The 25,963-nt window shown below is 33.7% G+C and overlaps 2 protein-coding genes across 2 annotated transcripts; one reads left to right on the top strand and one right to left on the bottom strand.

Annotated features, from left to right (window-relative positions):
- Positions 1 to 376: 376 nt before the first annotated feature.
- Positions 377 to 9,940, top strand: LOC148629474 (uncharacterized). The gene is made up of 10 exons (XM_088551764.1): positions 377 to 786; positions 3,402 to 3,510; positions 3,851 to 4,015; positions 4,442 to 4,612; positions 5,049 to 5,122; positions 5,923 to 6,120; positions 6,331 to 6,424; positions 6,978 to 7,111; positions 7,714 to 7,857; positions 8,571 to 9,940. The coding sequence occupies exons 1-10, from the start codon at positions 562 to 564 to the stop codon at positions 8,691 to 8,693; spliced, it is 1,437 nt and encodes a 478-aa protein (XP_088407890.1). The 5' UTR covers positions 377 to 561; the 3' UTR covers positions 8,694 to 9,940.
- Positions 9,941 to 10,102: 162 nt separating this feature from the next.
- On the bottom strand, positions 10,103 to 21,126 carry LOC148629473 (uncharacterized). The gene is made up of 10 exons (XM_088551749.1): positions 20,897 to 21,126; positions 20,672 to 20,735; positions 20,184 to 20,275; positions 19,422 to 19,626; positions 18,876 to 19,144; positions 17,023 to 17,151; positions 12,670 to 12,754; positions 11,238 to 11,390; positions 10,919 to 11,037; positions 10,103 to 10,416 (listed from the first exon to the last, which is right to left on the bottom strand). The coding sequence occupies exons 1-10, from the start codon at positions 21,044 to 21,046 to the stop codon at positions 10,159 to 10,161; spliced, it is 1,524 nt and encodes a 507-aa protein (XP_088407875.1). The 5' UTR covers positions 21,047 to 21,126; the 3' UTR covers positions 10,103 to 10,158.
- Positions 21,127 to 25,963: the final 4,837 nt, after the last annotated feature.

Below are 25,963 nucleotides of genomic sequence, written 5' to 3'. Positions count from 1 at the left end.
AATTGAGATTTTGAAACAATTTTGTATTCATAGAGTTTAGGCATATGTCTTATCAATACAGACCACTTTTTCGTGTTTAAAAAGGTAACTGTTTAAAATAATTTTTTTTTTCAAAACTTGTCTTTGTTTGCAAAAATTGAGATATTTGATTTAATTCTGTCATTGGGTACCTGTATTGGGTACCTGTATGAAAATTGGAACAAAAAATCACAGGAAAACAGGATGACAGAGATATTTTGTCTTTAAGTTGGATATTGAACACAGTTATAGATATTCAACAACATTAATAGATATCTTAAAGTTTTAACTCAAAATAAAAGTGAAAGTAGAAGAAGTCTATTTTTAGTTCGACCAGTTCTGTAATGTTTGGATTTCGAGTTATCTCCCATAACATGTGACAGGGAAGATATTGATTTTTTTACGGTTATGACCAACTATTTAAATGGATTTGTTAGGTGGTTGTCATCTTCTTAATCACGGCTAACGTATAAAATCCTTCTTCCTGTTCAATCACCGCATCTTTATCTTACATCAGTGAGACAATATATTTCACAAGGGAGCATGGAGGTGAAAGGTAGAGTGCTTGTGTATTCCATCACAGGTTGTCCCCATTGTATGAGAGCTAAACACACTTTACAAGAACATAACATTCCATACATTGACATTAATTTAGACCATTTTCCTCAATGCAGAGATGAGGTGAAGAATAGAACAGGGAGAAATACAGTTCCACAGATATTTTTTAATGCTACTCATGTTGGTGGAAATGATGATCTTCAAACTTTGGTAAGTTCTGATAATTTTCATTGGTCATGTTGATAATTTGCTAGTGACTTCATCAAGGTTCTTGCTTGTGTATTTTATATAGGAAAGTCCCATCAACTAACAATTTCTTTCTCAAACAAATTCGTAAATTTATAGTCCGGTTGGGAGCAATAAGGCCCTCCCGACCTGATTTCTTCACGCTCCCCAAAAATATATAAATAATTTTTCAAAATGATAGCATCTTTTAATACTAAAATTGAAAAAAGTCCACCCAAATGGATATGAGTCTTAAGATTTTTTTATTATGGCCTGAAGTTCTGAAATTTGCCGCACCTTTTCACCATTTTGGGTGCTATCCCTCATATGGTGTCTTTTTTTTTTTTAACCTCTTATGAAAATTAAAAGTTTCTTAATATGAAATAGTGTGAATAGCTGTGTAATTTTGAATAACTATTGCAAAAAAAGTATATAATTTAAAAGTTACAGATCCAAGTAACATGCACTTTTTCAAAGCCTGTATCTTTTCCATATTTTATTTAAAAGTGTACCTTCTTCAAAAAGATAATTCAAATCAATAAAATTTATAATACTCCCATTTTTAACTAAAATACAGGTATGACTTCCAAAACTTCCATATCGTCCAAACTTTTTGATTTAAAAAAAAAAAATTGTTGCATTGGTACCTCAGTAGTAGTTAACTCTACTCCTTCAACGTAAGAGGTTGGAATTCTGTACCTTCATACCCACTAAATAAATAGCTTGCCAGACAACCTCTAACATTGTTGGAGTATTGGGTTAAACCATTTCAGGACTTGTTTCCAACCTGATCAATACTAATTATACAGTGGTACAGTCTGAGGATACACAAGTGGTGCAACTGAGAAGTGATTTGTTATTGGATTAAAGAATTATAATGCATTCTTGATGGGGTTGGATCAGCATTCACTTTTTTGGGTTATACGTAACAAAAGAGTGTGTCCTGTTGAGCTCCATAGATTTTCTTACAAGCATTAATCTGTTTTATAGAACTAGATATATACAATTTTATCTTTTTGTAAAACACATTTACACCACATTGACCTTTATTGCAGACAGTATTTTAATTAAGTGGTAATGTCAGAGTGAGAAAAGATTTTTACTTTCTAATAATCATGCCCCAGCTTTGAATTAAACAATGACTGCTTTCCTAATTGCCCATTATGAAAGTTTTTTTAACAGGATTGGTTTCTCCCTGTCTGGAAATATTGGTAAATTTTGAAAATGAAACATAATTTATTGGGCTTCTTTCTCCATTGAGTCAATGGGAGGTTGCTCTTACATTATACCTAAATTCTGCTTATGATCCAGACTTATGGAAAGACCAGATGTATAGATTTGCCAGTTTTTCATTCAAAGGCCATCATCTGATATAGCAATATTTCATTCATTTGACCCACTAAACTTTCCTTGACATCAACATTGTATGTTAAAAAAAAAGTAAAGAATTTCGGTAAATGGACGTACATTTAGATACACACCAAAAAGCTGATATAATTGATTACATGTCATAGTACATTTGTGTTAAACATTGTAAAAGTGACTTAATTGTTTTGCAATGTACTGATAAGTGTTTTTTTGGTGTTTTTTTTAAGTGTTTTAAACATGTGACATTGAATGACTAGCTTACTGTGATGTCCAATCAAGCACACCCATATAATGATATCTTCATTGATAAATCATTGTAACAGGATGTTGTATTATGTATTATTATACTTCATGTCAATTTGCTGAATTCTGATTGGTTCAATACAAGGGTAATATTCTGCTCTATCACATGTTTCAGTGGGTGATAGCTTTTTGTCTAATACCCTCTCATGCAGATTTTAAAATTTACAGTAAATTTTAAGTACCAGTACATGTGTCGTTGTTAAATTTCCATAATCTGAATTTTTTATTTGTGTGTGTTTTTGTTAGTTCTGCCTTGTATATACCTACAGGTCAGATTCAGTATCTATATTCGGGAAAATTTGGAAGAAAATAAAACAATATTAAAGAAAAAAAGACTAAAATGCAAACACAAAAATGCAAAACTGATTGTTAGGGTTTAATTCTAAAAAAAGAAAGACAATATGGAACATACAGTATAACAAAATAAATAACACTTTAGAGGGTGATAGAGAGTTTGTATTCCCCTTGAAAATACATTGTCACCCTCAGCTATGCCTCTGGGTGACAACAATTTTCTCAGGATAACAAACTGCTCTATCACCCTCTCAGCTGTATGTTATTTATATAATGGTTCAGTGCTGTTTTAATGCTGAAATTCAATGCATTTAATGCGTATGATTTTCAGTTTTTTGTACTCCTATTTCTTTTTAAGTTACCTGATAATATGCCTTTTTCGTAAATGTAAATTGGCCTAAACTGAATCAGTACCATTTGTATTCATTTTTACTATTGTTTACCTTGTGTACAACTGTAAAACAATCATAAATGAATAATGGAAATTGTGGTATTCCCATATTTCAGATTAGAGAACTGACACAATAAGTACAGAACAATTTTCTAATTATAATTTTTTTTCATTGAACATTTTTTTAATATTACTAATTTGTCAAGAAGTTTATAGTAAACATGCAACAATATGTCTTTTTCAGGTTAAAGATAAGGTCAGTTTTGAAGCATTGATAAGAGAGGTTCAAGACAAAGAAGCTCCTGATAATGCCCCACAACCCCCTGATCCAGGTACAGCTGTGGAGGAAGCGAGTATGTTTTAATGTTACATGTTACAACTGAAGTTATAACTCATGGTTAAACCTCAAATCTGATTTATTTCTAGTACATATATTGCAATTAAAATTTTTAAGTTATATTTCAATTTTTTGTGGGACAAGGAATTCAATTTGAAGATTTGTTAGGAGAAAATTGTCAATTTTGAACAGCCAGTTAAAAAAAAAAGATGTTATAGAATAAAACAACAGAACATTGTCAAATTAGGCTGAAAATAGGTTGGTCATTTATGCCAATCATTGACTATTTATCAACAATTGTATTTTTGTATGGTTATTTGATAATTTTTTTAATAATAATTTTCTCTCTAATCCAGGTTTGTCTGATTTTAAGTGTGAAATGGATGAATATGCCCAACTTGTCAAAGATTTGCGTAAAAGTGGTTTAATCAAAGATCACAGACAGGGACTTTTAACTGTACATAAAAACTCTTTCAGTGGTAAAGAATTTGTTGACTGGGTTGTTAAAACAAAGATGTTGGGTAAGTGGCAACAAATTATCCAATTTTTCTTAAAATCCTACATCTACGTTTCTTCTCACATGGCTAATTTCTATTAATGAGTAGTCTCTTTGGTAGATTACACTTTGAAATTACATACTATTCAAACCAGGGGTATAGATCTAAAACTTCCAAATTATCAACAAGACATTACTCATTTTAGTTTGCATTATAAAATATAATCATTACATATTTTCACTAGTGGCTACTGTTAAAGAAAATTTATGAACAAGTGTGGTACATTTAACATTTAGCATGTATATGTTAACACCTTTAGATCTTTCATCTTTCTTAGGTTATGTTTCTTTGTTGTTGAGGGACTAAAATAAATGTCTGGTTTAGACAGGTCTTTTCACAGATTACCCTTTATTTTTATAATTAACCATTTTCATTTTGTTTTGTCATTAGATAGACCAGTAGCTGTAGAAATGGGCCAAGCATTGATAGATAAGCACTTTGGTCACAATGTAAAATCTCAGGAGACATTCCAAGATGCTGATGTTTATTATAGACTGTTAGATGATGATGAATCTGAAGCTTTAAACTCCGGGACAATGTCTGATTGTGAACCCAGACCAGGTAGTTGGAGAGAATCATTACAACACATATTGATATTTTGTGAAAAAAATAATGTTCATGTTGGACCTTTGTCCTTTTCATTGTCAGGTCATACCTCATATAAAAAATACCTAATGAGAATTTTTTTGTTCAGGTTTAATTTTTATTTAAAACTTATAATGATCTAATAAAATCCAACTGACATTTTATTAAAAAAAAAGGACATTTTAACATACCACCTTCCTAGATAACTACCAATTAAACACCATTAATATGGTTAATGATGAAATTGATAAAATCACACTATAAAAGCTATGTTTAACTGACTCGTCCATGAATTGACCTCTTGTAGAATGTAGCATCCAGCATTGGACTCATGTTTCATGGACAACAATGTAATGTTTAGAATATTTTCAATATACATAAGAAAGTTATGATCTTAATGTTTTATTTTCAGCTGGTGAAGTTGGTGAAGATATAAGGAAGCTGATTTTGAAGATTTACAATGTGTTTTTATCTTCAGATGGCAAGGTAAGTGTATTATGGGATGGAAGGTTTACAATGTGTTTTTATTGTCAGATGGCTGGGTAATTGTATTATGGGATGGAAGATTTACAATGTGTTTTTATCGTCAGATGGCAGGGTAAGTGTATATATTATGGGATGGAAGATTTACAATGTGTTTTTATCGTCTAATGGCAAGGTAAGTGTATTATGGGATGAAAGGTAATGTTTTTAAACCAATCCTCTGATTGCAAGGTAAGTGTATTATGGGATGAAAGGTAGTGTGTTTAAACCAATCGTCTGATGGCTAGGTAAGTGTATTATGGGATGAAAGGTAATGTTTTTAAACCAATCGTCTGATGGCAAGGTAAGTGTATTTTGGGATGAAAGTTAATGTGTTTAAAACAGAAAATAGCTCAAGCTAGAGAACTAAAACTGTAAGAATGAAAAATTGCTCTAAAATATTGTCAGTTGCAGTTGATATTTTGTTTGAAGCAGTTATCAACTGTAAAGGTACTGTTGTTTGTGGGATACCAATTTTTTAGGGTAAGGTAAACCACGAAATTTGATTCCTAACGAAAAGGATTATTTTCTTTAAATTATGTGACAGGATCATCAAAACCATGAATTCAAGTCCATGATCTTGTGCTTTCCCCCTTAACCACAAAATGTGATACCCACGAAGATATGTACTTTCACAGTATCTTACACAACAGCAAGTTGATGAAAATTAAAGTATCATATGATATGGAAATAATCATAGTTTCAATTCTTTTTGTCAGTTTATAGGAGAATAAATTTTGCTAAAATTTGTTTTTAATCTGCAGAAAGTAAATTATAAAGGAATAGCAGCATCCAGTGAATTTGGTGTGTACAAAGACAGGACAAAAGAGATACAGAGAGTACAAGTAGTGACTGCCAGTCGTGAAGAAAAACTTGCATTCTTTATCAATATATACAATGCATTAGTTATTCATGCTAATGTTGTTCTAGGCCCTCCAAAAGGCTTATGGCAACGATATAAGGTAAGGGGTAGCCTTTAAACCATATGTTGCATTTGTTAAGTATATAAGTAGAATTGATCATTTTTAGAAGTTGAAAATTTATCCCTTCTCTTTTAGTTTTTCAAGGAAACATTAATAAGCGAAATGTTTTTTAAAAACTTTTTACTTACAAATTGTGTATATAACAAACTTATAATTCATCTTTAGTCCTTACACATTGACATTTTTCAGTTTTTCAATACTGTAAAATACATCATTGGTGGCCATTCATATTCACTTCAAGATATAGAAAATGGTGTCCTCAGAGCAAATCGAAAAGGTGTAGGTAAGTCAGCTGGAAAACTTGAATAGGAATTCATGAACTATGAACTGCCTTGATGCATTTGTGGAGTGCAGTAGGGTGTAGTTTTAATCTCTGACTGAGATTTACCATAGACTTAAAATTATTAGTGGCTGCTTCTCTGCCAAGTACACAGCATTTCAGAGATAGAGTGACAGGTGGCTCCAAGTCAGAATAATGTATATTCACGAGGGATGACATACTAACCTGTGGGCTGTTGCACATTAAAAATCTAAGTCAGTGTGTGGGTCTGACTGTTAAATTAATTGAACATTCTTGCTGAAATGCATGAAATATCTGCCGTTGGAAGTTAAAACCACAATCAATCAATCAATCAATCAAGAACCATAAATGTTTCTGCATTGAAGAACAGCCATAAAACAGACAATTTATAGTTAAACCTTTAAACCAAAGATGTACATGTATTTATTTAATAAATGGCTTTATGATTTCACTAACAAGATATCATTCCAGGAATGATAACTACTTGTGTAAATGCATTGTTAAGATTTGTATGATAAATACTTTTTATTTCCAGGCATGTTTTCAAAGCCATTTTCCAAGTCTGACCCTCGATTAAAGGTAGCACTAGAGACCCATGAACCATTAATCCATTTTGCCTTAGTCTGTGGTGCAAAAAGTTGTCCACCTATTAAAACTTACTCTGCAGATGTAAGTACTAAACTGGAATTTTATGAAGTAAAAGTCTTCTGTATGGCTTATCTATATGATGCTTTCTTTACTGGTAGGAAGTTACTTGTTATATTTTTGACCAAGTTAGGTCAACTAAAAATTTATAGGCCTTTCCTGTTCCCTGTTGTTAGTGCCTTTGTATCCATTTTTTCATCTCATTATTATATTAAAAACATAAAAATCAAAAATCCAAATTATGAAAAGAACCATCATTTTTTGGGGGAGATTAAAAGGTAAAAAGAAATGTCTCCCTTCTTTATTGGTTTTCTTAAAAATAGAAAATGGCTGGAGAACCAAGAAATAAATTACTTTAGTTTACTTAATGGGGAAAATTGATGATAGGTGGACTTACAGCTTAAAAATGTACCCAAGTTGGTAGGTTGTCATTTTTCTTCTTGCTAATGTACCATTAAAAAAATCACACTTAAGGGGGTTCTTCTATTTCCTAAGTTTCACTTTACTGGATTTGTATTAAAATATCATTTTACATATTTATGAAAAAAGAATTGTGATGGTGTTACATTTCTTTGTGTTAATTTGATTGTTGATGGTTGTCACTACTTATATGTTCATTTTATTAGGATATCTATAGTCAGTTGAAGGTGGCTGCAGAGGCTTTTCTTGAGGGAGATGATGGGATTGTCATTGATATGAAAAAGAAACAGATCAAACTATCCAAAATTCTAGACTGGTACCAGGAGGACTTTGGCAAAAATAAAGAGGAGGTATTAAAGTTGTACCATTGTCTTAAGGAGGTAGACCTAGGGTAAGGGACATACCTCTTGAAATCAGTGATATGTTTGTATCATATTCAGTTTTGACAAACCTTTCAAGCTTTCATTTGAAACAGAATGAAATCAGTCCAAGTTACTTTGATACTTACATGAGATTGATGTAAAATGCTGAATACAAACGTTCCATTGATTTGTAAGAGTTGTGTCCCTTACTGTAGGTCTACCTCCTTAAGTGTTGGTAGTGTTGCAATGAGCAGTTGAACAACTTCCACCTTACTGTTTTTTTTCACTTGTTTTAATCAAGGCAAATGTATGTCTGTAATTTTTCTGAAGTAAAAGAGCTGCATATTTCAGAATCCTGTATTTTGTAACTATTTTGACAGACCTTGTAATAAAACTGTCTTGTGTTTGCATTCAAGCCAAAATGAATGTCTTTAGCTTTTCTTAATATTTTTTTTTTTAATACTGTGATATGATGGCAAAGCATTGGAGATTTGGTAAATAGTTCTTAATGATATAATGAATGCATATGAATTTCATGGTGTACTACAAGAAATTTCATCGTTACTTCCTTTCAATCACAAGGCCATTTATTTTGTTTCCTGAATTTAAGGAGCTCTACAAGCGTCATTCATAGAGGTATTTTTTGCATTCTTTCGAACATTTTTTTTAAAGAAAGTGTAAATATACAATGATTATTGTAGGTATTGCAGTGGATATTGGCCCATATGTCAAATGGTGAGAAGAAAACGCAGCTATCAGAGCTAGTTAGCAGTAAAAATTACAAAGTCAGCTACCTCGAGTATAACTGGGGAACAAATGATTAAAAATGGTGAACACATTTCAAAAGTGTCTTGTAAAACCATCTCAGAGAAATGATAGAATAGGGTTGACATAATTGATGGTGTGTCTGTCTTATTAAATGATGATTTCAGTAGATGCCTGTGGTATTGTGAATAAATCATCATATTTGACACAAGTGCCAGCATACATCTAATTACTGTGGTATTTTGTGTATTATATTTCATATCTAATACCAAATGAACCTTGTTTTTGAAATATTGTATAGGTTTTAACCTTATAATTTTAACCCTCTTACTGGTTACACCAACCTCATATTAATTTTCATTTATAACAAGGGTTAATATGTTCCATAAGAAGAACATATCTGATATTAATATTCAAGTGATGCAACCAAAGATTTGATCTGTCACAGATGATATTAGCTTCTCTTCCCTGGATATTTTGATATCTGTCATATTTGTACAATTACATGTGTCATGCTTTGTTTGTTGAGAATCTCAGTCATTCAGTAAATTGTTACTGGTAGTTGTGTAGTTACTTTGAAAAAAGTTTTGATTTATACACAGGTCTTTTTAAATATGTATTATGGTATACTTCTGCCCTTTGGTACATTCACAGGTCATGTGATAACTTAAAAAATGCTTTTTGGGATTTTTGTATTTCTTTATTACAATGTTTATGTTTGTCTTGATAGCAGGAAACTCTCATTTTTCTGGATTTCTGATTTTTGATAAAACAGTTATTTGACTTTAAATGCCAATAAAAAGACTGGCACATCGCATGCTTTTAATAGCAGAGATTTTTTTACAAATTTAATAATAAAAATGTTAATGAGAAGAAAAGTTTTCATATTTCAAAATTAACAAAAAAAGATAAAATAATATTATGATTTCAAAACAAGTTAATATGAAATATTGCAAAATATTTGCTACCATTAATACTCAAGTTTGTAATTAAGAAGTATATTGTATATTCTTTATATTGTAGAAAGCCTTCAGAGTGCTTGTTCTATTGTTTTCTAAGACCATATATTGTAGAAAGCCTTCAGAGTGCTTGTTCTATTGTTTTCTAAGACCATATATTGTAGAAAGCCTTCAGAGTGCTTGTTCTATTGTTTTCTAAGACCATATATTTGACAATCTTTATTCAATATGCTGCAATATGTCTATTTTGTACATTTCTTTTTACATATATAATCATTTTGTATTATGAATAAAAATTTTGACTTCTATTATCATATGTATATTAAACTAGCACAATGATATCTTTATTTAATTTGTTTTAATAATGTGTTTTTGTTTTTGTTATTTTGTTGTTTTTTTTTCCAAAGCAATACCTTTGTTATTTAGATAAGATGTAATTGCACAGTCACTAGGTTTCTTATCAAATATCAAGCTTTTTTCAGTGTAGGTTGAAAAAAATATATTGAAAACTATCTGCAAGGATATTTATTACAGCAAAAACAAAAATTCCTTTGCATGTTTGTGTTTAACGACCAGCACTGAAAGGCCGAACACAGGTATCAACCTTCCTTTTAAAGTAGGAGTAAGGCCCTCGCATCCAAGGACAGACAACAAAAGCTTCATCTTCTTTATGAGGAGAGTATGCCCTGTAAACTATGCGGAAATTCTCAAGTAACTTTTTCGGCCTTATTGTATCAGCATACAGCTTATCCCAGTGTTCATAAGCATTCTTGACACTTGCTACTCGTAATTTTTCATAATAGACATCCATTTCTGCCTTTGCCTTTAGAAGAAAAAGAGGCTTAAATCTGAATGAATTTATAGATTTGTCTTCATAATGGTTGACAAAATAAATGTGAATTTTGCAATGGAAAAATTAGAAAATTTGATCCACACCCATATATCCCTAAAGGTAATTAGTGATTTAAACTTAATTTCTTTTTAAAAAATCTGAACCAACACTACTTATTTAAACATGATATTTTCATCATTTTCTGCTTGACGATATAAATGTAAATCTTACAAAATACATTGAATGTATATTTAATTGTGAAAACATGTTTTGATGTGAGAAATCAAAGGTGGAACCAGGGTGATGGTTCTAGAATCAGTACATCTCTCTTTTTGTTGGAAAATGTTGTTAGATTGTGCAAAAGTTTGACAAAAATGTGCAAATTATTGCTTACACCCTCTTTTTATAAGATAAATTCCTGAGTCACAAATTCCCCTGAAATATTTCTGGATCCATCCCTAAACATTGTTAACTAAAACCTTTGATAACTGACCATTTCTCTAATGTTTGGTAGATCATCAATGGTTGGTCTGTGACCTGTATACTTTATTTTCAAAACAGGTAAGGGTACTCTGCTGTTTCCTACATGGGGAATCACTCCTTTTCCAATGGCTAGCAAAACAAAGGAATAATGAATTAACGAAAATTTGTATACTATTAATTGCTTTTAGTTATATAGGGGAGGTGGCCCCTATTAGATTAATGCAACATTGTTTGAAACCATGTCATATCCCTCCACTAAATATTCAATAACATTATTTTTTCTCAACTATTAAAACAGTAATTTCTGAATTAACAGTACACCAACTAACCAACAGACTTCCGTTTCGATTTGTTAGGGAAATGATCTTTGACTTGAAGAGAAGTGCGCTGTTGTGTTGCAGATCTAAATTCTGGTGGAACTACACGAGTAGCTGTATTTTGTTCGGTTGCTGAGCTGTATTCTGGTAAAATCAGGGTATTTTCTGCAAATAATTAATAAATATTAGAGTTGATGAGGGGGTATGCACTCCCAGTCCATATACTATTAACAAATAGTGAATAACAATATAAAGATGGTATAGTATTATTCTTGGTTAACTTTCTACTATGACAGTTTATTTTCATATAGTTTAGTTTGACTTTATTGCTTACAACTCCTAATTTGACTAGTTTGCAGTGTAAATAATGGATGCAGAAATTCCGAAAATGGCTGTAAACAAGAGGCTCCTAGGAGCCTGAATCGTTCACCAGGTTATTTTTTTGCCTTTCAATGGGAATAACTCTACAATGAGTTGTCCAACAATTTTGACTCAATGAAAACTTTGGTAGGACATATAAGGATCATTTCATCAACTGAAAGGTTCTTTTTATCATTAAAGTTTTCAAGATATTGGCAAAGAAGTGCTAAAAAATTCATTTTCGCCTTTCAAGAGCAATAACTCTAACAATAAGTCGTAGGACAACTTTGATCCCTTGCAGGCATTTCTGTAACTGAAAAAAAAATTGGCTAAACCTAATGGTTTTAGAGATGTATGAGAAACATCTGGCTGACCCCTTTGTTCTGTTTTTAGTATCGGCGCCTTGTTTTTCGACAGATCAAAAATCCCCACTGCAGTTCTTTTCAGAATATTCCAAGGAACATTCATATTAAGGTTGGTTCAAATTGGTCAGGTAGTTTCAGAGGAGAAGAGTTTTGAAAAAGTGTTAACGACGACAGACGCCAAGAGATGGCAATAGCTCACGTGGCCCCTATGGACAGGTGAGCTAAAAATGGGGTGGGTTCAGTGTTCTCTATATAATCAACCTAAGTTTAAAAGTATTAGGGGTGGCCTAATGGGTGACCTTTGGATCTACCTATGAATAATATTTATTTTTTTATTGTCAAATTTATTGTAAATTGTATTTAATCGTCTGAAGAATATGACCTCGAATGGGAATTCGATTGCACATCATATAGAAAATGTATCATCAATGCCGAATCGATTTGCATTTGACCCATTGAATGCATTGAAATCATGCAAATGTACTCGTGCAATGCTAAAGGAGCTGACCCGTGCACCAGTGTGTCTTGAAAGATTATTATTGAAGTCTGAATGAACGAAATTCCACCCTAATAGGTTGTTGGAGTAGTGCAAAAAAAAAAGACGCATAAAAATTAAGAATAAGCGCAGAATGTGACGTCAGTGTTTCAGGTTCTAATTTATACATGATACCTTCATATCCTTCATAGTCAGGTCCTACGATTAAACATTAGTAACGTACTTAACCCAGCAGCTCTGATAGAATCCAGTAGCTCATCTGTTTTACCAACAACACTATCTCTTGTGGCAAAAAACTTCCAACGATGCTGTCAAATAATGTTTGAAAAAGCACATATTTGTTAAGGAATTTAAAAATCAAAACTAGCAAGAGGTTTCAATATTTGTGCTCGATTGAATTTAACGAGTTCTGTGCCACAGGGCCGACCATCGGCCCAAAGTAGTACTCCTTTCAGTGCCAGAGGGCCGATGCATCGGCCCTTTCCAAAACCTGTTTTCTTAGCGTCACAATAGCAAGGCCTTTGTGACGACGGAACGTAACACTGAGAGGCAAAAAGGGGAGGGTCCATAAGAATTAAAACATTTACGGTAACATATTATCTTAATGAAATGCTTATATACAATTTAGTGCTTGACAAGGTGTGTTGAAATCAATAGTGTACATGCATTCATTTAAATATATGAGCATTTGCTAACACACGAACCTCATTTCCCAATTGTTTGTCTTTTAAGATGGCAATTGAACCGTTACTTGATTTATATCAGTTGCTAGAAAAAAATTTTGATTTTTTATTTTTGTTCTATTTTTCTATTATCACTTTTTTCTATGGAACCGAAGGCCACGTGTCTGGTCCTATTCCCTTCACCCTCCCCCCCCCCAAAAAAAAAAAAATAGCTGCAGGCGTTGTATTTCTCTAGGCATGCGAAACTCGAACAGGAAGCTGATATCGTAGATCAGCCAAAATTACTTATAATGTATGCCACATCTTTATAAAGCCACACCAAATTTTGAAACAAACCCATCCATTTGGAGCCGAGATAATCGGACGGAATGACGTACAAACAAGGTGGTTTCAATGTCGTTTAGTGGGGGGGGGGTGTTAAAAGTGATAAAATAAAGTAAAAAAATAATACCAATGAATACACAGATACGGAGGCCGATATCGGGGGGCGGCTCTTTTTTTTTTAATCTTGTATCTTGAATTTTCAACTTGTTATCTTGAAGTTTTTTTAATTAAAAAAGAGTGGCCGATATAGGTTTTCATACACAGATCATAATTTACTTCACACAAGTCGATAAAATTAATAATGTAGTTAAATTCGATATAAATAATGTGATAGCAGTAGAAATGATAAGTTTTTTAACCATTGTACATTCATTTTTGTCAAACTTAACCGCCTCTATTCCAACAATCACACTTTTGGTGAAAACAAAAAAGTGAAGTGTTCCCCGAAAAAAAATTCACAATCGGTATTGTCTTTGTCCGTATATCAAATGGATTTGAAATTTTAATCAATTGTAAAATACTGTGAATTTTAAAATCTGTCAAAAGCTTTCTTAATATGTAAGCTATTCCCCCCCTCCAAAAAAAAAATAAATAAGGAGTGATAGGTAGGACTCGCCATGCATGTATCATGTCTGTCTTCCAATGTTTTGTTTGCGTTTTGTTTGAATGTAACTATGTACGGTGCAGTAAAACTATGACCACGTACGCCTGCGAAAGGGAGATCTTACGATAAAAGTGTTCATATATTTTGAGACTCAAAGGTGACTCCTTAAACTTTTCATTGATTGGAAAGACAATTGGATGCAAACTAAACAAACTATTATTTTTCCATGTATCGTTTGAATAGCATTTTACATGAAATCATTTTTGTCTGATAGTACTCACTGCCCTTTTTATGTTATTTTTTTTCCGGGGAAATTTTTTTATGTGCACAATTTAAGATAAAAGCCTACAAAAAATGTAGGTAAAGTGAGGTAGCATCTTTTTTTGCATTTATTTTATTTCATTCAAAAGGTCATTCCCTGTCGACAGTTTCGTTTGCTTTTTGTTCATTTACGTTCACATTTTGTAATTGTTTTTTAATGTTTAATGTTTAGCTTAGCTGCCCTGTCAATATTTTCAGACTTTCATTCAAGGGAAAAGCAATTTTTAAAAATAGTAGTTGGGAAACAAGTGCGTGGTATTCATTCCACCCTCTTGATGCCTCTTATCGGAGGCAGCATTGTAACGTCATACAATCGTTGCACGACGAAACGTCACAGAACAACAGCTCGGAAAACATTTTTGAAAATACGTCTGGCACTCTCTTAGAGAAAACTCTGGCAGTCAAAGGGTAAAATGTAATTTGAACTGATAGAGGCCAGCACACACGCACACACACACAATCATACCCTTATTTTGTTTTTATTTTGGGACACGCTGTTTTTTTACTCATTCAAAGCCTAATGAAGATGGAAGATGGGTTTTGAAACTTGCCCTTGTGCATACCGATTTTAAAGCGCACAGGAACAAGTGCTTAACTGCTAAAAGGTAATGAGAAAAAACTAACTTATCTTACGTAAATATTTAACCCTTACTATGCCAAAGAGCCTATAAATAGGCTTTTCATACTCCCGTATTTTGCCAAGAGCCTATATATAGGCTTAGCAACTGTTGTCTACACATTCAGCAAGTCGATTGTTCTGCAATAATGTCATTGACGTCACAGTTCTGAACGTGACGAATCGTGGGGTGCTTCACGGGGTAGACTGTACATATTGAAACAACGCCAAAAAAGTTCCTTGCAAATTTTTGTTTTTATTTCTACTCGTCGTTATCTATTGATCAAATATTCACATTTTATTTACTTCTCTTTGTTTTTACCTTCAATGCAATCTACTGAAACCAACATGTATTCTTCATGTATTTCGTACAGGGAAAAATAGAAAAAAAATGTGTAGAAGAAATAACAAAAAAAAAAGCAAAACAGAAAAAAATAATGATAAATTTTAAACAATATGAACATATAATTTCAACTATACATCATGTACATGTATTTATCATTGATAAAATCGCAAATATTATACCATGATTTTACTCAAAGTTGTCATCGACTGCACGGAACATTTTGTCCGCTGAACATATGATTATGAAAATTAATCTTCTCGCATGTACTAGCGCCAAGTATTCACTAATTAGGGAAAAGAGAACATTGGCATGAAGGTTATTTATTTCCTAGAGGTTTTACAATTTGTTTTTATGATTCCTTTCAATGTCCCGAATAAAATAATTAGGTTGTTTATCAATATTACTTCTATTTGTTCTTTTTTTTTAAACTGTACTTATTTAAGGAGAATGGATATGAAATTCAACTTACTTCTTAGATGTTTTAATAGCTTATATTCTTTAAAAAAATCAGTGTAGAAATAGCGGCTTGTGAATTCTTTTTGTGTGCTAACTATACGTTTAATTTATTTTATACTGTCAAGTTGTCAACTTAGTACATATACACATTGACGTACTTACGTACCAGAAGAAGTGTTTTCAACGTGTCGATTTTCTAAATACATCTTATTTACCACATTAAACCTTTTTAATACCTTTTCCCTGTGCGAAATACATGACGAATACATGTTGATTTAAGTAGATTGCACTGAAGGAGAAAACAAAGAGAAGTAAATAAAATGTGAATATTTGATCAAAAGATAACGACGAGTAGAAATAAGAACAAACTTGGCAAGGAATTTTGTTGACGTTGTTTTAATATGTACAGTCTCCCCCGTGAAGCACCCCACGTATCATCACGTTCAGAACTGTGACGTCAATGACATTATTGCAGAACAATCGACTTGTTGAATGTGTAGACAACAGTTGCTAAGCCTATATATAGGCTCTTGGCAAAATACGGGAGTATGAAAAGCCTATTTATAGGCTCTTTGGCATAGTAAGGGTTAACATAACGCATTAACACCTATTTATAACTGAGAATTTAGTAATACTTGTATACATTATTCCTATCTACCGACAGTTAAACATGTTAGCTTCCCGATATTTAAACATTATTAAGCACCCAGTTTTAGTGTTTATTATATAGAATGATACAAGTAAAACAAATCTCGACAATTCACACTAATTTCATTCTCGGGCTTCCTCCCGCCAAAACGTCACAACACGAATATCAATCCGCCGTTCACAAAATTTGAAATTTATATAGAAAATAGCTACGAATAATGGAGAAACTATATGATGAATAGGAAAATCAATTGGTAATCGTGAACAACCAAAATATGATCACTTGTGCCAAAAACGCAATGATCATATTTTGGTTATTCACTCTTCCCAATTAATTATCCTACTATTATCAGTTACTATAATTGTTATTTACTTTACTACGTTTAAATATACCAAATACCCAGTACTTTAGTTGATTTACCTTCTATATGCGTTAACAAAGTTGTTCATACTGACAAGACATCAAAACATTACCAAGCAATAGTTGGTGTTTTCTTCCAATTATTAAAGCATTATCAAGGAGTTGTTGTTCTTACCACCTAGAAATTTACATAAATCGAAGCAACAGTTGTTCTTACCTTCCATGCATCGATAGTTTCTTCTGGACCTAGTTCCATTGCTGATGTTTGAGATATATTCCTCTGCTGTGAACGTGTGTCTCTGGGTGTTATCTCTGTTCTTTTAGTGGAAATTTCGAATCTGCTCTTCTGTAACAGTATATTCATACAAAAGAAATGAGAGTTGCAAAGAAGAATATAAGAACATTTAACTTGAAATATTTTTGTATCAAACTCATTTGATTCTAAGTAAGTGGTTTGGAAAACTTGGAATATTTCATTTCACTTTTGTTTCACTTAGGGGTCAACTCATTTTATTTTGAAAGTTATAGGGGACATGTTTATTATGTGTTATAAGCCGAGTATCTGGAAAGCAATATTTTAAACCCGATTACATCAGTCACTCGTTTTCATATTTTTTACACGGGCAAATTTTTTGTTAAAATGTTTCCTCTAGGGTACCTAATTTTGGTATCAAATTGATACCGTTGCAACAGTCGTTGCAAGAATGCAAAACCGTCAAACCCGCCCTTAAATCAATGTTTAGGTACGCTAGATGAAACATTTTAACAAAAAAAATTGCCCGTGTATGATGGTCGTTTTATCAAATAAAGACTCACAAGCAACTAAATCTCTTACAACAACAGTTGTCAAATAATGAGGTTTCGTGGTAATTCGTTATTTTCTTTGGTAGCTTATTATTTTTGTAAAAGTGCTCTGCTGTGATCAAATGTTTTATATGCCTTTTATAATACATATACTTCTGTTCCAATAGTTTCTTTATCTATGATAAAGAAATTCACTAACATTAGAGGTCTCGCCCTGTGATTGTCACAGAGATCCCAAATACCGTAAAGTTTTACATGTCCATTTTAGACCTCGTATCCTCATATATTGTAATATAACGTTTTTTTAACCAATGAAGACAAGAGTATAGATACTAGGGTTTTGTCGCAAAAATAAAGCCTGTAAAATGAATGAGGCTGGGGGACGGGGCCAAATTTAAGATTTCACTAGCTGAGCATTTTCCACGTCCTGTGCAGACTACATATTTTCGACGATACTACAATTTTTTTTACCCTGTATTGAAAAATGACAGAAACTGTTTTTAATATAGATAGAATTTGTTCCATTCATTTCTATTATGCCCCCTTCTAGATTTATTCATATGTTATTGAAATGCAAAGGGACTTTTCGGCTTCATAATAATATTTGATAATTGAGGGCACGGCCAAAAAAATCAACGCAAAGCGAAACCTTCATAATGTACATGAAGGCGGTGATTGCAGAACATATGTACACAAAACAATTTTTTTTGTTTGTTTTTACCAAAAAAAAACAAAAAAAAAACCAAATAAACAAATCACAAACAAAACGCACATCTCTTGTTAAAACAAAACTCCGTGCTTTCGCTAAATCGAAAGCATTTATGGGAAATTTGATAACTCTGCAGGCTAAGTGATGACAAAAGGAGTACCCGATATGGATTTAGGGGTCACGACAGACCGTTATGATGTGAAAAAGCTAAATAAGACTAAATTCGTTTGTTTACATTCGCTTTTCTTGAGTGGTACGTTTATACAACTAAATACAACCAACTGCTTTTAGCTGGATCATTGTAGTACCAAATACTAATATTGCTATATATATATTATCTAAATTGTCCTTCATATCAAAGCAATTTACTTAGGCTACCCACTTATTTTCTCACGGAATGATCGTAAATTAACAAACACTGGCATCAGAAAAACCGTGAATCCGGTATTGGAACCGTAAAATCCGCGTTAGTTGTAAGACATGGTGTAAATACTACTGTCAATATAAAATAGAGCTTTTAATGGGTAATAATTTTGTAAGAAACATATCATATTCACCTTATTGAATTCTTTACATGGACCAAGAGTGACAAAGGGCAGAGGTCTTGCGTATGGCGAATCGTGCTTTTTTGCCGTTTTCTGTAACTTTTTCATCTGCCGTGCAAGTTGTTTGTCTGTGAGACCAACAATTCTAACTCCAGCGGCGTAATGTCCAATAACATGAGGCTGTCTCTTCCTTTCCTGTTCTATCTTATGTTTCATGCTGTATTGTGTGATAGCCGTGTAGAATAACCTCTGACGCCGTGAAAACCCTTTCTTTGATCCATCTTTTGAAGAAAACGTGACAAGATACAGTAAAATGGTCTTACCATTTGGAGTATATGTTTCAATACTACTTTTGTCAACTAGTATTAGATCTCAACCAATGTTGAAAGAAAACTGTAGCTATCTTTTCGATCCAATTTCTTATATCATTTAGACCTTAACAGAAGTAGTTAAACCATGTAGATATAGATCAGAACGTCGAGATTTGTTTTAAAGCAAAAAGAATAAGGACCACCTCTTTGCATGCTAAAAAATTTCAATGTCGTGAATACTCCATACCTTGACCACTTGCTAGCAGGTCACCAGTTGTCATGTGGACCAAAAACTCATCGAAATCTATTTCACCATTTCCATCTTTATCTAGCTTCTGCATTACTGCCTCTACTTCTTCTCTTGTTATACCACTGTCAACTCTTTGTAACCCTTCAAATAGATTTTCAGCATTGAGGGTCCCTGTTTTGGCAGAATCTAACATATCAAATAGCTGAAAAATATATACAAAATGGTATCTGTCAGAGTTTAAAAGGTTTATACACGTACATGTATCGCATGCATCTATGAACATTGTGGGGCAAGAAACTAACAGCATGTAGTGGCTTATGTAAAAGGATGCCACGTTTTAATTTTTTTTCGAACACCAAAGATCAGTAAATGCCAAGTAATACTAATTTTAGTCATAGAAGTTGAAAAGCAGAATTCAAGAGTATTCAGTTCTATAATTAACAGTAAAATGTTGCAACATGAAAATCAGTGGAACCAGGATTTTTTAATGGTAATCAAAGGAAAACGACTTTACAGGGAAAATAGACACAGAATGAACAACTGTAAGCATGGACCAGATGCACCGGTAAGGTGAGTGTCCCTTGCTTTTTTTAGAAACGCCTACCGAGTTGCTCATAAAATATCACATCCGCCGCAGATGGAAGAGGAAATTGAAACTATGACACGGTGAAGAAATCCGAATAAAATGCTCAAAATTGTTATTTTTGTTTAGATGTATTGTATTTTTGTTGTTGAGACACACATATAAATGAAACGTACCTCTTTGAATGCTGCTTCATTATCGGCTGTTAAGTCCTCAAACCATTCCGGAAGGTCGGGTTCACCGTTAGAAACATTGTTCGGGCAGTTGCCTATATTTTGGAAATTAAACAATGATAATAAACATACCTTGGATGAAAAAGTATTAAGCGCTCTCAAAATTCATGAACAGTTTTAACTGCATATAGCTCACTATATCTAAATTTTTAACTACGTAATGGTTGGTTTTGAAAGGTCAAAAGTATAATTCAGTCGTTTGTACTTTGAATTTTATTTTGAAAAATATAACTTTAATTCAAAGACTTTAAAAAATTGAAATAATTAAATAAGTGATCATCCTAGAAGGATCGAGACCATTAAGATATGCAAAAATGCACTTATCTACATTTACGGCGTATGGTATCCCCTTTTTGTTTAAAAAGTTGGTTACGTTTATTTTTATTAACTGTTTGTTATTTACACCTTCTTCAAAGTACTAAAAGAGATACCTTCATTGTGATCGATATCGAATGATGATTTGATCTCATCTTTTTCTTCATCTTTGAAGTGGTTCTACAACAATGAAAACAAAAGTACTAGTAGGTCAAAGTGGCAAAACAGTTGAATTCAATTTAAAGAAATTCAATTACCGTAATAACTTACTTATATCTGTTTGATCGCTTACTTGCGAATAAAATTCTAAGTATAGTTCTAGATGATATACACAAACTTACTGGTATCAAAGATGTTCTGCTTCTCTTATTATAATGCTGAGTTGCTAATTTCTTTAGCAAATCGTTGTCTCTATCTTTCTCTCCACTCTTTACTCTCTGGTTGCCTTTCTTCTTGTTCACTTTATCTTGATTTTTTGTCTTCTTTCTCATTGTGAGAGCTACGATAATTGAGTACCCAACCCTGATAGAGTTTTTAAGTGTGACGTTTCCATAGACGTCGGTGACGGCATAATTAAAACTAAAAGCATTGAATGATGTTTTACTTTTTACCTGCATCACTAACGATGACAGCAGGTCTAGTAACCGCAACACTCCGTCATCTACATCTACATCTTTACGTTGATCTGACAAACTTGACAATCACTCAACGCTTCCGGTGTGAAAGAAAAAAAAATGGAGAATAATGTCCGAAACAAATAATAGAACTGTAAAGAACAAATTAAAAATAAAGAAAGAGAGAGGCATCATTTGCTTTTCAATCATCTGGTCTAGACCTGTTCGGCTTCCGTGGCGGTACCAGGGTCTAAGACCCCACCGACATAGCTCTAGCCCATCATTTGACCAACTGGGCAAATGGGAGGATAGCGGAATTAGTAGGTGATTGTGGCCAACTCCCGCCTAAAGGATACCAAGGAGGGAGCCTCAGCGACTGATGCTGGTAGTGAATTCCAAACTAGTATTGTTCGTTTCGTAGAAAAAAAGCTGTACTTCAAGATATTGGTCGTTGTAGAGTACTGTTGAAATTTCTTGTGTGATGATCTGGTTTTGGAGTTCTGCGGTGTAAGATACTCTTTGCATTGGATGTCAACATGGTTATTTACTACTTTGTAGGACATAGTCAGCTGTAAGTTCTTCCTTCTATGTTCAAGTGTGTCCCAGCCTAGTTCGTCTAACATGCTCTTTACTCTACTGGTGTTCCTATAGCGGTTGGTGGTATAGCGAGCTGCACGTCGCTGAACCATTTCTATTTTCATGACCTGATCTTTCTGGTGGGGGTTCCATACTGTGGCACAGTAATCAAGATTGGATCTGACCATTGCAATGTATGCATTTGTCATGGTTTCTGAGTTAGGTTGATGTTTTAAGGTTGCGTCGCAGGAATCCAAGCATGCTGTTTGCCTTCTTTGTTACTCTATCAATACGATGTTTCCATGATAAGTCACTTTGGATATCAACTCCCAGGTCTTTTGTACTCTTCGATGTTTCTAGTACTTGTCCCTTTAGTGTAAACTGATGTTCCATTGGTGATCGTATTCTGGTGACAGTGAGAACGCTACACTTCTGAGGGTGGAAGTCCATACCCCAAGTCTTTTCCCAGTTTGCGAGTTTGACAAGGTCTTCTTGTAGTATCTCTGTATCTGCAGCTGATGTTATTGTCCTGTATACTATGCAGTCATCTGCAAAGAGTTTTGTTTTTGATGTTAGGTCATCTGGCAGGTCATTGATGAACAGCAAGAAAAGTAAGGTCCTCATACAGTGCCCTGCGGCACACCACTGACCTGATGTTTCTCCTTCTATGATGACTTGTTGCGTTCTTCCTGATAGGAATGACTCTATCCATTTATGTGTTTGTCCTCTCACTCCATGATGGTAGATTTTGTTCAGAAGACGTTATGGGGAACACGGTCGGACGCCTTGGAAAAATCCAGGATTGTCGTGTCTGTCTGCTGGCCTTTATCAAGAGATGTTGCTAGTTCGTGGCTGAGTGTGATGAGTTGTGTTTCACAGCTGCGCCTTGCTCTAAATCCATGCTGACAGTTGGTAAGGATCTTGTGCTTGCCAAGATGTTTCAAGCTGCTGCTGACTATAATATGTTCCATAAATGTACAACACAGGCAGGTCATGGAAACAGGTCTGTAGCTGCTGGAGTCATAACTACTTCCTTTTTTGAAGATTGCAGTTACATTTGCTTAATTCCAGTCAGTAGGTACTTTTCTTGAGCTGAGACTTTCTTTGTAGATGATTCCACGAAGTGCTGCAATTTCATCGGCGCATTCTTTTAGTATTTTAGCTGATATAGCATCTGGCCTTGAAACTTTCCCTGGGTTGCTTTTCTGTCTGGCCACGAAGCTTTCCCTGGGTTGCTTTTCTGTAATAATTTCCGGATACCTTTAGTTGTGATTTTTAATTCTTGCATGGGTGGGTATGGTTGACCTGATGGTTGTGGTATATCTTGGTTATCTTCTTTCGTAAAGACGGATTGGTATTGTCTGTTTAAGATGTTTGCCTTGTCTTTGGCGCTGTTGAAAAGTCTGCCGTGGTGATATACCGGTATTGTCTTTCCTTAGGGACGTTATATAGCTCCAGAAACGCTTCTGTTTACTAGTTTGTTCATGGTGTTCGTCTCCTACTTCTATGATGTTGTTAATATAATTCCAATACGCTTTACGTTCCGCTTTGTGGACATTTCGTTTGCTGTCTTTATATTTCCTAATATCTGTTAGATTGTTAGATTTCTTCATTCTGGTATGAAGTTTGTTTCTCTGACTTGCTTTTACTTTCCTGTCTATCCATGGTTTGCGTGTTTTGTTACTTCTGATAGTTCATTTTGGTATGTGTTGGTCCATCAGTTTTATTAGATGTGATTTGAAGTAATCCCATAGTTTCTCGATGTCATGAGTTGACTCTTGGAGCTTCAGTAGTTCTGCTTTCATGGTTTTTAGGCTGGTTTTGATTTTTTTCAAAATTTCCCTTCTTGTAGGAGTATACTTCTCTTGGTGGTATTTTCATTTTCAACGGTCTACGACTGGATTCTATAAGGACGGTTTCATGGTCAGAAATCCCTGGTATTATTTCGGTTCTATTGATAAGGGTGCTGTTGTTAGTAAAGAACAGGTCCAGTATATTCTCGCAAGTTTCTGTAATTCTGGTTGGTTCTGTCACAACCTGGTCAAGATAGTGATCTTTACTAGTAGATGTTGTGATAAGCGTGGTTTTGCTACATTTTCTTCCTCCCAGTTGATGTCTCCCAAATTGAAGTCGCCTCCAAGCCATACATGGGGTCCCTGAGGTATACGAGACAATGTAGCGTCTAGTTGTAAGAGGTATTCATTGTCATCTTTATCGGGTGGACGATAAAAAGATCCAACATATAAGTGGCTATTACCAGTGACCTTGACCTTTATCCATATTAGTTCGCAGTTGTCTGATTTGAGTTCTTCAGGTTCTATACACTCATAACGATCTGAGTCCGTTCGTCGTCATTGTCCGTGTTTCCTTCACATTAATGGGTACCCACTTTGTCTATTGACTCACTTAGTGTATTTAGTAACCCGAAAAGTATTTAAGTAATATTATTCAAAGTTTGCACAATGGTTATACGCATATTGAAGATGTGCACCTTTTGTTATAGAGAAGTTTGATAATTGTTTTGCTACATTTTTAGTATGTTGAACATTTTTTCTATCATTAGGACATTACATATGAAAATTTGTAACACATAGTGTATTTTTTTTTCATACATGATAAGTGATTATATACACACTGAACACACTTGTGTACTGTCAAATATACGACGGTGACGCAGGTCCAGACGTATAGGTCACGGCTTGTTCCAAGCAGTGTACTGGGAAAAAGTTGTGCAAAATTGTTCTTTCTGTTAAACTTTCTAGGTAAAACCTCATTCGATTATCAGGACTGGGTTGGATGTATACAACCTTCCGACCCCATTTGTAAATTAAAGGACTAAGAGGGGTCATTTTAAGATTCGTAATGAGTAAAAATTTGCACAGTTCCTGCGGAAACTGTCTTACTTTGCTCACCGGGCAATTAATGCAGCATTTGTTTCAAGACTTTTAAAATGAGATCTTTAATTGCTTTGAAAGGAAAACGGAAGAGTTTATATATTGCAAAGTTGGCAATATTATATCAGTATGAGAAGAACAAAGAGTTATCAAGGGAACTAAGGTTATAGCGGTAATCAAAAGAATGCAATCCAGGGACAAAGACCAGACATGGAAAACAGACATACACAACAAAGAACATAAAGTAACTAAAATCATACATACAAAGTAACAAAAGCAAATGAGCAATTCGAACTCTATTAAAAACTGGGAGCATGGACCTGGTGCACCGGTAGAGTAAGCGTCCTCTGCTTTTCTAGAAACACCCGCCGAATTGCTCATAAAAAGTCAAGTCCGGGGTAGACAAACGAGGAAAGGAAAACTATGACCCGTTGAATAAATCAGTTTTCATGGTGCAGATGGATACACCATAAGGATCCACGAGTTCATGACGACCATAAAACTTCTGTATTGAAGACTTCAATCTTGTAGCAACATAACCCTGTTCCAGAAGCCTATTTGTTAGAGTTCTAGCCCAATACAAAAAAGTCTGCGTAGTTTCGGCAAGCTCTGGCATAACGTATGAATTGTGATATGAACACTCCATACTCAGGTGCTGAAGGGATGTTGACACAGATGAAAGGAAAGTTGACAATTCTGAATGAAAAGTCATCACGTTTGTCGTAAAATTTGGTCAATAGTTTTCCTTTACTATCGATTTCTAGATATGAGGCTGACCTTACCTAATCCTCAAAATTAGGATTATTTAAAGATAATACGTCATCTATAGAGCGGAAACTGAGATTAAAGGATAAAAAAAACAAACAGGTTGGCAAAAACAAAAAAGAAAGTATTCAAACACATTAGAGCTCGTGTTGTAAAGTTTTATGTGCCGAGCCGACTTTAAAATGAAACCCCGAAATAAAGCTTTTGAAATTTGAACTTTTGAATACCAATCCATATGAAATTCAGACACTGCCTATGATAAGGTGATTCGTGGTATAGAAAAAAAACCATGGATAAGATGATGCTGTTTTGGGCTACATGTGCTATATTTTTATGTGGCAATGGTCCTTTCTTTATTTAGATCTGTACTTTTAGAAAATTTCAGAAAGTTCAGAAAATATCAAAATCAGCCCCAAAAACTAAATTATTTCAAATAAATTTGGAAATTGCATAATTTACTAGTTGAATATGTGCCTTTCGTGAAAAAGAAAGTTTCTTTGCTGTTATTGCATGTGTTGCACTAAAATTGTTGAGGTAAATAACACAAAATTTGAAAATC

The sequence above is a fragment of the Perna viridis genome, chromosome 1, assembly GCF_037379345.1.
Source record: "Perna viridis isolate PV_CMFRI_1.1 ecotype Kerala chromosome 1, ASM3737934v1, whole genome shotgun sequence".
Taxonomy (NCBI): domain Eukaryota; kingdom Metazoa; phylum Mollusca; class Bivalvia; order Mytilida; family Mytilidae; genus Perna; species Perna viridis.
The sequence above is the reverse complement of the archived record's forward strand: the minus strand, read 5'-3'. Positions and strand labels throughout refer to the sequence as shown.

Excerpts from the sequence above, each read along its gene's own strand:
- LOC148629474 (XM_088551764.1), top strand. The coding sequence starts at position 562 with ATGGAGGTGAAAGGTAGAGTGCTTGTGTATTCCATCACAGGTTGTCCC. Across the intron at positions 787-3,401 it reads ATGATGATCTTCAAACTTTG|GTTAAAGATAAGGTCAGTTT; the intron begins GTAAGTTCTGAT and ends TGTCTTTTTCAG. Across the intron at positions 6,425-6,977 it reads AGCAAATCGAAAAGGTGTAG|GCATGTTTTCAAAGCCATTT; the intron begins GTAAGTCAGCTG and ends TTTTATTTCCAG.
- LOC148629473 (XM_088551749.1), bottom strand. The coding sequence starts at position 21,046 with ATGAGAAAGAAGACAAAAAATCAAGATAAAGTGAACAAGAAGAAAGGC. Across the intron at positions 20,276-20,671 it reads CGATATCGATCACAATGAAG|GCAACTGCCCGAACAATGTT; the intron begins GTATCTCTTTTA and ends TCCAAAATATAG. Across the intron at positions 10,417-10,918 it reads TACCAAACATTAGAGAAATG|GCAAAGGCAGAAATGGATGT; the intron begins GTCAGTTATCAA and ends TTTCTTCTAAAG.